This window comes from Oncorhynchus nerka, linkage group LG13 (genome assembly GCF_034236695.1).
Source record: "Oncorhynchus nerka isolate Pitt River linkage group LG13, Oner_Uvic_2.0, whole genome shotgun sequence".
Taxonomy (NCBI): domain Eukaryota; kingdom Metazoa; phylum Chordata; class Actinopteri; order Salmoniformes; family Salmonidae; genus Oncorhynchus; species Oncorhynchus nerka.
In genome coordinates this window covers 3,391,677-3,406,215 of record NC_088408.1, presented here as the reverse complement: position 1 = coordinate 3,406,215, position 14,539 = coordinate 3,391,677, and the positions used below count along the sequence as shown (strand labels likewise).

The 14,539-nt window shown below is 50.2% G+C and overlaps 1 protein-coding gene across 1 annotated transcript in view; it reads left to right on the top strand.

Moving 5' to 3' along the window:
* The window catches only part of nbas (NBAS subunit of NRZ tethering complex), a 337,178-nt gene that overhangs the window by 66,192 nt on the left and 256,447 nt on the right, over positions 1–14,539 (top strand). The window contains 2 exon segments of the mRNA XM_065026122.1: positions 10,504–10,590; positions 10,730–10,883. Of these exon segments, the coding sequence (XP_064882194.1) occupies positions 10,504–10,590; positions 10,730–10,883 (241 nt within the window).

Here is a 14,539-nt window from a genome sequence, read left to right as displayed (position 1 = left end):
GGCCCAGGACACTGATGTCAGTCTGGGGGATGTTGGCCTGGGCCCAGGACACTGATGTCAGTCTGGGGGATGTTGGTCTGGGCCCAGGACACTGATGTCAGTCTGGGGGATGTTGGCCTGGGCCCAGGACACTGATGTCAGTCTGGGGGATGTTGGCCTGGGCCCAGGACACTGTGGTTGATCTGGGGGATGTTGGCCTGGGCCCAGGACACTGATGTCAGTCTGGGGGATGTTGGCCTGGGCCCAGGACACTGTGGTTGATCTGGGGATGTTGGCCTGGGCCCAGGACACTGATGTCAGTCTGGGGGATGTTGGCCTGGGCCCAGGACACTGTGGTTGATCTGGGGATGTTGGCCTGGGCCCAGGACACTGATGTCAGTCTGGGGGATGTTGGCCTGGGCCCAGGACACTGTGGTTGATCTGGGGATGTTGGCCTGGGCCCAGGACACTGTGGTTGATCTGGGGATGTTGGCCTGGGCCCAGGACACTGATGTCAGTCTGGGGGATGTTGGCCTGGGCCCAGGACACTGTGGTTGATCTGGGGATGTTGGCCTGGGCCCAGGACACTGATGTCAGTCTGGGGGATGTTGGCCTGGGCCCAGGACACTGTGGTTGATCTGGGGATGTTGGCTTGGGCCCAGGACACTGATGTCAGTCTGGGGGATGTTGGCCTGGGCCCAGGACACTGGTTGATCTGGGGATGTTGGCCTGGGCCCAGGACACTGTGGTTGATCTGGGGATGTTGGCCTGGGCCCAGGACACTGATGTCAGTCTGGGGGATGTTGGCCTGGGCCCAGGACACTGGTTGATCTGGGGATGTTGGCCTGGGCCCAGGACACTGGTTGATCTGGGGATGTTGGTCTGGGCCCAGGACACTGTGGTTGATCTGGGGATGTTGGTCTGGGCCCAGGACACTGTGGTTGATCTGGGGGATGTTGGCCTGGGCCCAGGACACTGTGGTTGATCTGGGGATGTTGGCCTGGGCCCAGGTCACTGTGGTTGATCTGGGGATGTTGGCCTGGGCCCAGGACACTGTGGTTGATCTGGGGATGTTGGCCTGGGCCCAGGACACTGTGGTTGATCTGGGGATGTTGGCCTGGGCCCAGGACACTGTGGTTGATCTGGGGATGTTGGTCTGGGCCCAGGACACTGTGGTTGATCTGGGGATGTTGGCCTGGGCCCAGGACACTGTGGTTGATCTGGGGATGTTGGTCTGGGCCCAGGACACTGTGGTTAATCGGGGGATGTTGGCCTGGGCCCAGAACACTGATTTCAGTCTGGGGGATGTTGGCCTGGGCCCAGGACACTTTGGTTCATCTGGGGTTAAAATTATATCAAATGAAATGAACAGTAAACATTACACTCAGAGAAGTTTCAAATTAATAAAGACATTTCAAATGTCATATTATGTCTATGTACAGTGTTGTAATGATGTGCAAATAGTTAAAGTACAAAAGGGAAAATAAATAAGCATAAATATGGGTTGTATTTACAATGGTGTTTGTTCTTCACTGGTTGCCCTTTTCTTGTGGCAACAGGTCACAAATCTTGCTGCTGTGATGGCACACTGTGGTATTTCACCCAGTAGATATGGGAGTTTATCAAATTTGGATTTGTTTTCGAATTCTTTGTGGATCTGTGTGATCTGGGGGAAATATGTCTCTCTATGGTCCTACATAGATGGTGGTATTTAACCATGGCAAGGTGACTGGTAGTAAGGTAGAATACAGTGTAGTTATTCCCTCTGCAAGGCAATCTAAACATCAGTATAGAGATAAAGTAGAGTCACAATTCAACACTAGAGGTATGTGGCAGGGACTACAGACAATCACGGACTACAAAAAGAAAACCAGCCCTGTCGCCGAGACCGTCGTCTTGCTCCCAGACAAGCTAAACACCTTCTTCACCTGCTTTGAGGACAACACAGTGCCACCGGCGCAGCCCTCGGCCAAGGACTGTGGTCCTCCGTGGTCGACGTGAGTAAGGGCTGTGGTCCTCCGTGGTCGACGTGAGTAAGGACTGTGGGCTGTTCTCCGTGGTCGACGTGAGTAAGGACTGTGGGCTGTTCTCCGTGGTCGACGTGAGTAAGGACTGTGGGCTGTTCTCCGTGGTCGACGTGAGTAAGGACTGTGGGCTGTTCTCCGTGGTCGACGTGAGTAAGGACTGTGGGCTGTTCTCCGTGGTCGACGTGAGTAAGGACTGTGGTCCTCTGTGGTCGACGTGAGTAAGGACTGTGGGCTGTTCTTCGTGGTCGACGCGAGTAAGGACTGTGGTCCTCTGTGGTCGACGTGAGTAAGGACTGTGGGCTGTTCTCCGTGGTCGACGTGAGTAAGGACTGTGGTCCTCCGTGGTCGACGTGAGTAAGGACTGTGGGCTGTTCTCCGTGGTCGACGTGAGTAAGGACTGTGGGCCCCCGTGGTCGACGTGAGTAAGGACTGTGGTCCTCCGTGGTCGACGTGAGTAAGGACTGTGGGCTGTTCCCCGTGGTCGACGTGAGTAAGGACTGTGGGCTGTTCCCCGTGGTCGACGTGAGTAAGGACTGTGGGCTGTCCTCCGTGGTCGACGTGAGTAAGGACTGTGGGCTGTCCTCCGTGGTCGACGTGAGTAAGGACTGTGGTCCTCCGTGGTCGACGTGAGTAAGGACTGTGGGCTGTCCTCCGTGGTCGGCGTGAGTAAGGACTGTGGTCCTCCGTGGTCGACGTGAGTTAGGACTGTGGGCTGTTCCCCGTGGTCGACGTGAGTAAGGACTGTGGTCCTCTGTGGTCGACGTGAGTAAGGACTGTGGGCTGTTCTCCGTGGTCGACGTGAGTAAGGACTGTGGGCTGTTCTCCGTGGTCGACGTGAGTAAGGACTGTGGTCCCCCGTGGTTGACATGAGTAAGGACTGTGGGCTGTCCTCCGTGGTCGACGTGAGTAAGGACTGTGGGCTGTCCTCCGTGGTCGACGTGAGTAAGGACTGTGGGCTGTCCTCCGTGGTCGACGTGAGTAAGGACTGTGGGCTGTTCTCCGTGGTTGACGTGAGTAAGGACTGTGGGCTGTTCTCCGTGGTCGACGTGAGTAAGGACTGTGGTCCTCCGTGGTCGACGTGAGTAAGGACTGTGGGCTGTTCTCCGTGGTCGACGTGAGTAAGGACTGTGGTCCCCCGTGGTCGACGTGAGTAAGGACTGTGGTCCCCCGTGGTCGACGTGAGTAAGGACTGTGGTCCCCCGTGGTTGACGTGAGTAAGGACTGTGGTCCCCAGTGGTCGACGTGAGTAAGGACTGTGGGCTGTTCTCCGTGGTCGACGTGAGTTAGGACTGTGGGCTGTTCCCCGTGGTCGACGTGAGTAAGGACTGTGGTCCTCTGTGGTCGACGTGAGTAAGGACTGTGGGCTGTTCTCCGTGGTCGACGTGAGTAAGGACTGTGGGCTGTTCTCCGTGGTCGACGTGAGTAAGGACTGTGGTCCTGCGTGGTCGACGTGAGAAAGACATTTAAGCGTGTCAACCCTCACAAGGCTGACTGCCCAGACGGCATCCCCAGCCGCGTCCTCAGAGCATGTGCAGACCAGCTGACTGGAGTGTTTACGGACATATTCAATCTCTCTCTATCCCAGTTTGTTGTCCCCACTTGCTTCAAGATGTCCTGTTCCCAAGAAGGCAAAGGTAACTGAGCTAAACGACTACCGCCCCGTAGCACTCACTTCTGTCATCATGAAGTGCTTTGAGAAGCTAGTCAAGGACCATATCACCTCCACCCTACTTGACACCCTAGACCCACTCCAATTTGCTTACCGCCCAAATAGGTCCACAGACGATGCAATCTCAACCACACTGCACACTGCCCTAACCCATCTGGACAAGAGGAATACCTATGTGAGAATGCTGTTCATCGACTACAGCTCAGCATTTAACACCATAGTACCCTCCAAACTCATTCATCTTTAGGCCCTGGGTCTCAACCCTGCCCTGTGCAACTGGGTACTGGACTTCCTGACGGGCCGCCCCCAGGTGGTGAGGGTAGGGAATAACATCTCCACCCCGCTGATCCTCAACACTGGGGCCCCACAAGGGTGCGCCCTCAGCCCCCTCCTGTACTCCCTGTTCACTGCGTGGCCCCGCACGCCTCCAACTCAACCATCAAGTTGCAGACGACACAACAGTAGTAGACGTAAGACCAACGATGACTAGACAGCCTACAGGGAGGAGGTGAGGGCCCTCGGAGTGTGGTGTCAGGAAAACAACGTCAACAAAACAAAGGAGATGATTATGGACCTCATTAAACAGCAGAGTGCACCCCCCCCCCCCTCCCATCCACTAGTACTTGGCGTACACATCAAACTGAAATGATCCACCCCTTCCCTCTATTCCCCTCGCTCTCCACCCCCATCCTCTCTCTATTCCCCTCGCTCTCTACCCCCTCCACCCCGTCATAGCCATTACCCTGTTCTGCTGTGCGGAGTTAATGCAATGGGAATCCATCAAGGCTCTGTACTGTAGGCCAGTTTCCGGCTTCCCTCCAGTCTCAGTGGTAACTGCTCCCCGTCAGGGCTCTGCTGGCTCTACCTGCATCAGAACGGACTCTGAAAGCATCAGTCTGACTAGAGGAGAAATAGAAGTTTCTTCATCGTAATGTCTCGAACACACCTGTCCCTAGGTGTCCACAAATCTCTCTCTCTTAATCAAAATTGGATTTGTTTTCGAATCCTTTGTGGGTCTGTGTAATCTGAGGGAAATGTCTCCTAATATGATCGTACAAAGTAATTATCTTTTTGTATTCTCATGATTTGGTCTCTCTCTCTTTTTCTCTCTCTCGCCCCTATTTCTTTCGGGTTATCTCGTTCTCTCGCTCTAGTAGAGGCTGATGTAGATTTGAGGAACATGGGCAGAATGAATAATTAACTTATTTCATTGATGTCTGCTCTCTGTGCTCTCTCTCTCTCTGTCACTGTCGCTCTCTCTGTCACTCTGTCTCGCTCTCTGTCTCGCTCTCTGTCTCTCTCTCTGTCTCTCTCTGTCGCTCTCTGTCACTCTCTGTCACTCTCTGTCACTCTCTGTCACACTTTCGCTGCCTTAAGACAATGTTTTCTCCCTAGACCGTGAGTTTTTAGAGAACAGAGAGAGAGAGTAAGTAAAAAATACTTTAAAGTACTTCCAGTGTTCCGTCCTTTAAAACGTCTTATGGCGTCACCCCCCCCAACATTAATTTAAAACTTATTATGGCGTCACCTCCCCCCCAACATTAATTTAAAACGTCTTATGGCGTCACCCCCCAACATTAATTTAAAACGTCTTATGGCTAGGGGTTCCGCGAGCACCACCCCCTCTAACATTCCACTGAAAAGGTTCCGCGAGCACCACCCCCCTCCAACATTCCACTGAAAAGGTTCCGCTAGCACCACCCCCCCCAACATTCCGCTGAAAAGGTTCCGCTAGCACCCCCCCCAACATTCCACTGAAAAGCATAAGCAGTGCTCTAACTCCCCCTAGTGGTGGTCTGAGGTAGTGATGCAGGGTACTGTACTAACCCACACATTACCTCTAACTCCCCCTGGTGGTGGTCTGAGGTAGTGATGCAGGGTACCTTACTAAACCACACATTACCTCTAAATCCCCCTGGTGGTGGTCTGAGGTAGTGATGCAGGGTACTGCACTAACCCACACATTACCTCTAACTCCCCCTAGTGCACTAACCCACACATTACCTCTAACTCCCCCTAGTGGTGGTCTGAGGTAGTGATGCAGGGTACCGCACTAAACTACACATTACCTCTAACTCCCCCTAGTGGTGGTCTGAGGTAGTGATGCAGGGTACTGCACTAACCCACACATTACCTCTAACTCCCCCTAGTGGTGGTCTGAGGTAGTGATGCAGGGTACTGCACTAACCCACACATTACCTCTAACTCCCCCTAGTGGTGGTCTGAGGTAGTGATGCAGGGTACTGCACTAACCCACACATTACCTCTAACTCCCCCTAGTGGTGGTCTGAGGTAGTGATGCAGGGTACTGCACTAACCCACACATTACCTCTAACTCCCCCTAGTGGTGGTCTGAGGTAGTGATGCAGGGTACTGCACTAACCCACACATTACCTCTAACTCCCCCTGGTGGTGGTCTGAGGTAGTGATGCAGGGTACTGCACTAACCCACACATTACCTCTAACTCCCCCTAGTGGTGGTCTGAGGTAGTGATGCAGGGTACTGCATAATTACCACTTTTAGTGGAGCTACCACTGTAAGGTGCATTCAGAAAGTACTTACTTAATCTACATCTAATATTTAATTAGATTCATTTCTTTGTCATTATGGAGTATTGTGTGTAGATTGAGGAGAAAAAAACAACAATTGAATCCATTTTAGAATAAGAAGTGTGCATAAATCACACAGGTAAAAGCAGGTCTCTCGTTTCCCATGAGCCTGTGTGTTTGTCACTGGGTTGTCGTTGTGGCAGCAGGGGGGAACGCGAGGAAGCGTCGCCTGTTTCTCTCCTCTGATTTCACCTCTTTCTGTTCATTCCTGCTTGTCTCAGACGTGTGTCAGCCTGAAGGAGAGGGGGAAGAGTTAGAGCGTTGCAACTGGAATCCTAGCCCCTTCACAGTGCACTACAGTCTATAGGGCTGGACACGTTCCAACTGGAATCCTAGCCCCTTCACAGTGCACTACAGTCTATAGGGCTGGACACGTTCCAACTGGAATCCTAGCCCCTTCACAGTGCACTACAGTCTATAGGGCTGGACACGTTCCAACTGGAATCCTAGCCCCTTCACAGTGCACTACAGTCTATAGGACTGGACACAGTTCCAACTGGAATTATCCCCTTCACAGTGCACTGTCTATAGAAACTGGAATCCTAGCCCCTTCACAGTGCACTACAGTCTATAGGGCTGGACACGTTCCAACTGGAATCCTAGCCCCTTCACAGTGCACTACAGTCTATAGGGCTGGACACGTTCCAACTGGAATCCTATCCCCTTCACAGTGCACTACTTTAGACCAGGGTCTATGGGGCTGTAGTGCACTACTTTAGACCAGGGTCTATGGGGCTGTAGTGCACTACTTTAGACCAGGGTCTATGGGGCTGTAGTGCACTACTTTTGACCAGGGTCTATAGGGCTGTGGTGCACTACTTTAGACCAGGGTCTATAGGGCTGTAGTGCACTACTTTAGACCAGGGCCTATAGGGCTGTAGTGCACTACTTTAGACCAGGGTCTATAGGGCTGTAGTGCACTACTTTAGACCAGGGTCTATAGGGCTGTAGTGCACTACTTTAGACCAGGGTCTATAGGGCTGTAGTGCACTACTTTAGACCAGGGTCTATAGGGCTGTAGTGCACTACTTTAGACCAGGGTCTATAGGGCTGTAGTGCACTACTTTAGACCAGGGTCTATAGGGCTGTAGTGCACTACTTTAGACCAGGGTCTATAGGGCTGTAGTTCACTACTTTAGACCAGGGTCTATAGGGCTGTAGTGTACTACTTTTGACCAGGGTCTATAGGGCTGTAGTGCACTACTTTTGACCAGGGTCTATAGGGCTGTAGTGCACTACTTTAGACCAGGGTCTATAGGGCTGTAGTGCACTACTTTAGACCAGGGTCTATAGGGCTGTAGTGCACTACTTTTGACCAGGGTCTATAGGGCTGTAGTGCTACTACTTTAGACCAGGGTCTATAGGGCTGTAGTGCACTACTTTAGACCAGGGTCTATAGGGCTGTAGTGCACTACTTTTGACCAGGGTCTATAGGGCTGTAGTGCACTACTTTAGACCAGGGTCTATAGGGCTGTAGTGCACTACTTTAGACCAGGGTCTATAGGGCTGTAGTGTACTACTTTTGACTAGGGTCTATAGGGCTGTAGTGCTACTACTTTTGACCAGAGTCTATAGGGCTGTAGTGTACTACTTTTGACCAGGGTCGATAGGGCTGTAGTGCACTACTTTAGACCAGGGTCTATAGGGCATAGGGTGCCATTGAGGACAGAATCTATTGCTTTCTAGCTGAGTTTCTTTCTGTTTCTAGACTGCTGTAGGTTTCTCTGATTCATGCTAAGATATTACCACTGAAGGCTTCTGTTCTACTCTGCTCTGTTCTGCTCTACTCTGTTCTGTTCTACTCTGTTCTGTTCTGTTCTACTCTGCTCTGTTCTGTTCTACTCTGTTCTGCTCTGTTCTGTTCTACTCCTGTTCTACTCTGCTCTGTTCTGCTCTACTCTGTTCTGTTCTACTCTGCTCTGTTCTGTTCTGCTCTGTTCTGTTCTACTCCTGTTCTACTCTGCTCTGTTCTGCTCTACTCTGTTCTGTTCTACTCTGTTCTGTTCTGCTCTGTGCTGTTCTGCTCTACTCCTGTTCTGTTCTGCTCTACTCTGTTCTGTTCTACTCTGCTCTGTTCTGCTCTACTCTGTTCTGCTCTACTCTGTTCTGTTCTGCTTCCTGTTCTGCTCTGTTCTGTTCTACTCCTGTTCTGTTTTACTCTGTTCTGTTCTACTCCTGTTCTACTCTGTTCTGCTCTACTCTGTTCTGCTCTGTTCTGTTCTGCTCTGTTCTACTCTGTTCTGCTCTACTCTGTTCTGTTCTACTCTGTTCTGCTCTACTCTGTTCTACTCTGTTCTGCTCTACTCTGTTCTGCTCTGTTCTGCTCTACTCTGTTCTGCTCTGTTCTGTTCTACTCTGTTCTGCTCTACTCTGTTCTGCTCTGTTCTGTTCTATAGGGTTCTGCTCTACTCTGTTCTGCTCTACTCTGTTCTGCTCTACTCTGTTCTATCTGTTCTGCTCTACTCTGTTCTGCCTCTGTTCTGCTCTGTTCTGTCTATTCTGTTCTGTTCTACTCTGTTCTGCTCTCTGTTCTGTTTCTGTTCTGTTCTACTCTGTTCTGCTCTACTCTGTTCTGCTCTACTCTGTTCTGCTCTACTCTGTTCTGTTCTACTCTGTTCTGTTCTACTCTGTTCTGCTCTACTCTGTTCTGTTCTACTCATGTTCTACTCTGCTCTGTTCTGCTCTACTCTGTTCTGTTCTACTCTGTTCTGTTCTACTCTGCTCTGTTCTGTTCTACTCTGTTCTGTTCTACTCTGCTCTGTTCTGTTCTGCTCTGTTCTGTTCTACTCCTGTTCTACTCTGCTCTGTTCTGCTCTACTCTGTTCTGCTCTACTCTGTTCTGCTCTACTCTGTTCTGCTCTACTCTGTTCTGCTCTACTCCTGTTCTGTTCTGCTCTACTCTGTTCTGTTCTACTCTGCTCTGTTCTGCTCTACTCTGTTCTGCTCTACTCTGTTCTGTTCTGCTTCCTGTTCTGCTCTGTTCTGTTCTACTCCTGTTCTGTTCTACTCTGTTCTGTTCTACTCCTGTTCTACTCTGTTCTGCTCTACTCTGTTCTGCTCTGTTCTGTTCTGCTCTACTCTGTTCTGCTCTGTTCTGTTCTACTCTGTTCTACTCTGTTCTGCTCTACTCTGTTCTGCTCTACTCTGTTCTGCTCTACTCTGTTCTACTCTGTTCTGCTCTACTCTGTTCTGCTCTGTTCTGTTCTACTCTGTTCTGCTCTACTCTGTTCTGCTCTGTTCTGTTCTACTCTGTTCTACTCTGTTCTGCTCTACTCTGTTCTGCTCTACTCTGTTCTACTCTGTTCTGTTCTACTCTGTTCTGCTCTACTCTGTTCTGCTCTACTCTGTTCTGTTCTACTCTGTTCTGCTCTACTCTGTTCTGCTCTACTCTGTTCTGCTCTACTCTGTTCTGCTCTACTCTGTTCTACTCTGTTCTACTCTGTTCTGTTCTACTCTGTTCTGTTCTACTCTGTTCTGCTCTACTCTGTTCTACTCTACTCTGTTCTGCTCTACTCTGTTCTGTTCTACTCTACTCTGTTCTACTCTGTTCTACTCTACTATGTTCTACTCTACTCTACTCTGTTCTACTCTACTCTACTCTACTCTACTCTGTTCTACTCTACTCTGTTCTACTCTACTCTGTTCTACTCTGTTCTACTCTACTCTGTTCTACTCTACTCTGTTCTACTCTACTCTGTTCTACTCTACTCTACTCTACTCTGTTCTACTCTACTCTGTTCTACTCTACTCTGTTCTACTCTACTCTACTCTGTTCTACTCTGTTCTACTCTACTCTACTCTGTTCTACTCTGTTCTACTCTACTCTACTCTGTTCTACTCTACTCTACTCCTGTTCTACTCTGTTCTACTCTACTCTGTTCTACTCTACTCTGTTCTACTCTACTCTACTCTGTTCTACTCTGTTCTACTCTACTCTACTCTACTCTACTCTGTTCTACTCTACTCTGTTCTACTCTACTCTGTTCTACTCTGTTCTTTTCTACTTTGTTCTACTCTACTCTACTCTGTTCTACTCTGTTCTACTCTACTCTACTCTGTTCTGTTCTACTCTTCTACTCTGTTCTACTCTACTCTACTCTGTTCTACTCTACTCTGCTCTGCTATGTTTAGGTAACTGGCTGTTACCAAGTAAACTGTCTGTTTAGATCTACTGTAGTCGGTATAATCAGGATGTTAACAAACTTTCCCCCCTCTCAGTGTGGATGAGAGAGGCAATTTGGGGGTGATCCCCTGGGATGAACAGAGACACAGAGAGATGGACTGGTGTGAGGAGGATCAGTGCAGGTAGGACACATTGCACCACTGTTTCCTTGGTAACTGACCAGAAGGTCAAATGATTCTGTTATTTTATCAATCAATCAGAAGTGTCATTACTCTGGTATTATAGCTGCATGTTGGTGTGCCTGTGTTCCTCCTCTCCCAGGACGGTATTGGATCAAAACCTCCAGGACCATGGCCACTTCCTGTATGAGGACGCTCCTGATTGGCTGCGGTTCCGTACGGCCACGCCCCCCATGGACCTGTTGACTGACTGGTACCTGAGCCGTGCCCAGGACATCGACTCCTGTTCTAGACAGGTACTGTTAAGAACCAGGGGAAGGGTTTTTACTGTCGCGCACACTGCCTCCAATAAGAACCAGGGGAAGGGTTTTACTGTCGCACACACTGCCTCCAATAAGAACCAGGGGAAGGGTTTTACTGTCGCACACACTGCCTCCAATAAGAACCAGGGGAAGGGTTTTACTGTCGCACACACTGCCTCCAATAAGAACCAGGGGAAGGGTTTTACTGTCGCACACACTGCCTCCAATAAGAACCAGGGGAAGGGTTTTACTGTCGCACACACTGCCTCCAATAAGAACCGGGGGAAGGGTTTTACTGTCGCACACACTGCCTCCAATAAGAACCGGGGGAAGGGTTTTACTGTCGCACACACTGCCTCCAATAAGAACCAGGGGAAGGGTTTTACTGTCGCGCACACTGCCTCCAATAAGAACCAGGGGAAGGGTTTTACTGTCGCGCACACTGCCTCCAATAAGAACCGGGGGAAGGGTTTTACCAGTAACTCCCTCTAGCCCATGTCTATACCAGTAACTCCCTCTAGCCCATGTCTATACCAGTAACTCCCTCTAGCCCATGTCTATACCAGTAACTCCCTCTAGCCCATGTCTATACCAGTAACTCCCTCTAGCCCATGTCTATACCAGTAACTCCCTCTAGCCCATGTCTATACCAGTAACTCCCTCTAGCCCATGTCTATACCAGTAACTGCCTCTAGCCCATGTCTATACCAGTATACTCCCCATGTCTATACTCCTCTAGCCCATGTCTATACTCCCTCTAGCCCATGTCTATACTCCCTCTAGCCCCATGTCTCCTCCCTCTAGCCCATGTCTATACCAGTGACTCCCTCATGTCTATACCAGTGACTCCTCTAGCCCATGTCTATACCAGTGACTCCCTCTAGCCCATGTCTATACCAGTGACTCCCTCTAGCCCATGTCTATACCAGTGACTCCCTCTAGCCCATGTCTATACCAGTGACTCCCTCTAGCCCATGTCTATACCAGTAACTCCCTCTAGCCCATGTCTATACCAGTAACTCCCTCTAGCCCATGTCCCATGTCTATACCAGTGACTCCCTCTAGCCCATGTCTATACCCCTCTAGCCCATGTCTATACCAGACTCCCTCTAGCCCATGTCTATACCAGTAACTCCCTCTCTGTCTATACCAGTGACTCCTCTATGTCTATACCAGTGACTCCCTCTAGCCCATGTCTATACCAGAGACTCCCTCTAGCCCATGTCTATACCAGTAACTCCTCTAGCCCATGTCTATACCAGTAACTCCTCTAGCCCATGTCTATACCAGTAACTCCCTCTAGCCCATGTCTATACCAGTAACTCCCCTCTAGCCCATGTCTATACCAGTAACTCCTCTAGCCCATGTCTATACCAGTAACTCCCTCTAGCCCATGTCTATACCAGTAACTCCCTCTAGCCCATGTCTATACCAGTAACTCCCTCTAGCCCATGTCTATACCAGTAACTCCCTCTAGCCCATGTCTATACCAGTAACTCCCTCTAGCCCATGTCTATACCAGTAACTCCCTCTAGCCCATGTCTATACCAGAACTAGCCCATGTCTCCAGTAACTCTAGCCCATGTCTATACCAGTAACTCCCTCTAGCCCATGTCTATACCAGTAACTCCCTCTAGCCCATGTCTATACCAGTAACTCCCTCTAGCCCATGTCTATACCAGTAACTCCCTCTAGCCCATGTCTATACCAGTAACTCCCTCTAGCCCATGTCTATACCAGTAACTCCCTCTAGCCCATGTCTATACCAGTAACCCTCTAGCCCATGTCTATACTCCCTCTAGCCCATGTCTATACTCCTCTAGCCCATGTCTATACCAGTGACTCCCTCTAGCCCATGTCTATACCAGTAACTCCCTCTAGCCCATGTCATGACTCTGTCTACCCAGTGACTCCCCTCTAGCCCATGTCTATACCAGTGACTCCTCTAGCCCATGTCTATACCAGTAACTCCTCTAGCCCATGTCTATACCAGTGACTCCCTCTAGCCCATGTCTATACAAGCCCATGTCCAGCCCATGTCTCCCTCTAGCCCATGTCTATACCAGCCCATGTCTATACCCTCTAGCCCATGTCTATACCAGTGACTCCCTCTAGCCCATGTCTATACCAGTGACTCCTCTAGCCCATGTCTATACCAGTACTCCTCTAGCCCATGTCTATACCAGTGACTCCCTCTAGCCCATGTCTATACCAGTAACTCCCTCTAGCCCATGTCTATACCAGTAACTCCCTCTAGCCCATGTCTATACCAGTAACTCCCTCTAGCCCATGTCTATACCTCCCTCTAGCCCATGTCTATACTCCCTCTAGCCCATGTCTATACCCCTCTAGTGACTCCCTCTAGCCCATGTCTATACCAGTGACTCCCTCTAGCCCATGTCTATACCAGTGACTCCCTCTAGCCCATGTCTATACCAGTGACTCCCTCTAGCCCATGTCTATACCAGTAACTCCTCTAGCCCATGTCTATACCAGTAACTCCCTCTAGCCCATGTCTATACCAGAGACTCCCTCTAGCCCATGTCTATACCAGTTTGACTCCCCTCTAGCCCATGTCTATACCAGTGACTCCTCTAGCCCATGTCTATACCAGTAACTCCCTCTAGCCCATGTCTATACCAGTAACTCCCCGTCTAGCCCATGTCTATACCAGTAACTCCCTCTAGCCCATGTCTATACCAGTAACTCCCTCTAGCCCATGTCTATACCAGTAACTCCCTCTAGCCCATGTCTATACCAGTGACTCCTCTAGCCCATGTCTATACTCTCCTCTAGCCCATGTCTATACCAGTAACTTCTGCAGCCCATGTCTATACCAGTGACTCCCTCTAGCCCATGTCTATACCAGTAACTCCTCTAGCCCATGTCTATACCAGAGACTCCTCTAGCCCATGTCTATACCAGTAACTCCCTCTAGCCCATGTCTATACCAGTAACTCCCTCTAGCCCATGTCTATACCAGTAACTCCCTCTAGCCCATGTCTATACCAGTAACTCCTCTAGCCCATGTCTATACCAGTAACTCCCTAGCCCATGTCTAGCTCCAGCCCATGTCTATACCAGTAACTCCCTCTAGCCCATGTCTATACCAGTGACTCCCTCTAGCCCATGTCTATACCAGAGACTCCCTCTAGCCCATGTCTATACCAGAGACTCCCTCTAGCCCATGTCTATACCAGAGACTCCCTCTAGCCCATGTCTATACCAGAGACTCCCTCTAGCCCATGTCTATACCAGAGACTCCCTCTAGCCCATGTCTATACCAGTAACTCCCTCTAGCCCATGTCTATACTCCCTCTAGCCCATGTCTATACCAGTATCTCCCTCTAGCCCATGTCTATACCAGAGACTCCCTCTAGCCCATGTCTATACCAGTAACTCCCTCTAGCCCATGTCTATACTCCCTCTAGCCCATGTCTATACCAGTATCCCTCTAGCCCATGTCTATACCAGAGACTCCCTCTAGCCCATGTCTATACCAGTAACTCCCTCTAGCCCATGTCTATACTCCCTCTAGCCCATGTCTATACCAGAGACTCCCTCTAGCCCATGTCTATACCAGTAACTCCCTCTAGCCCATGTCTATACCAGTAACTCCCTCTAGCCCATGTCTATACCAGTAACTCCCT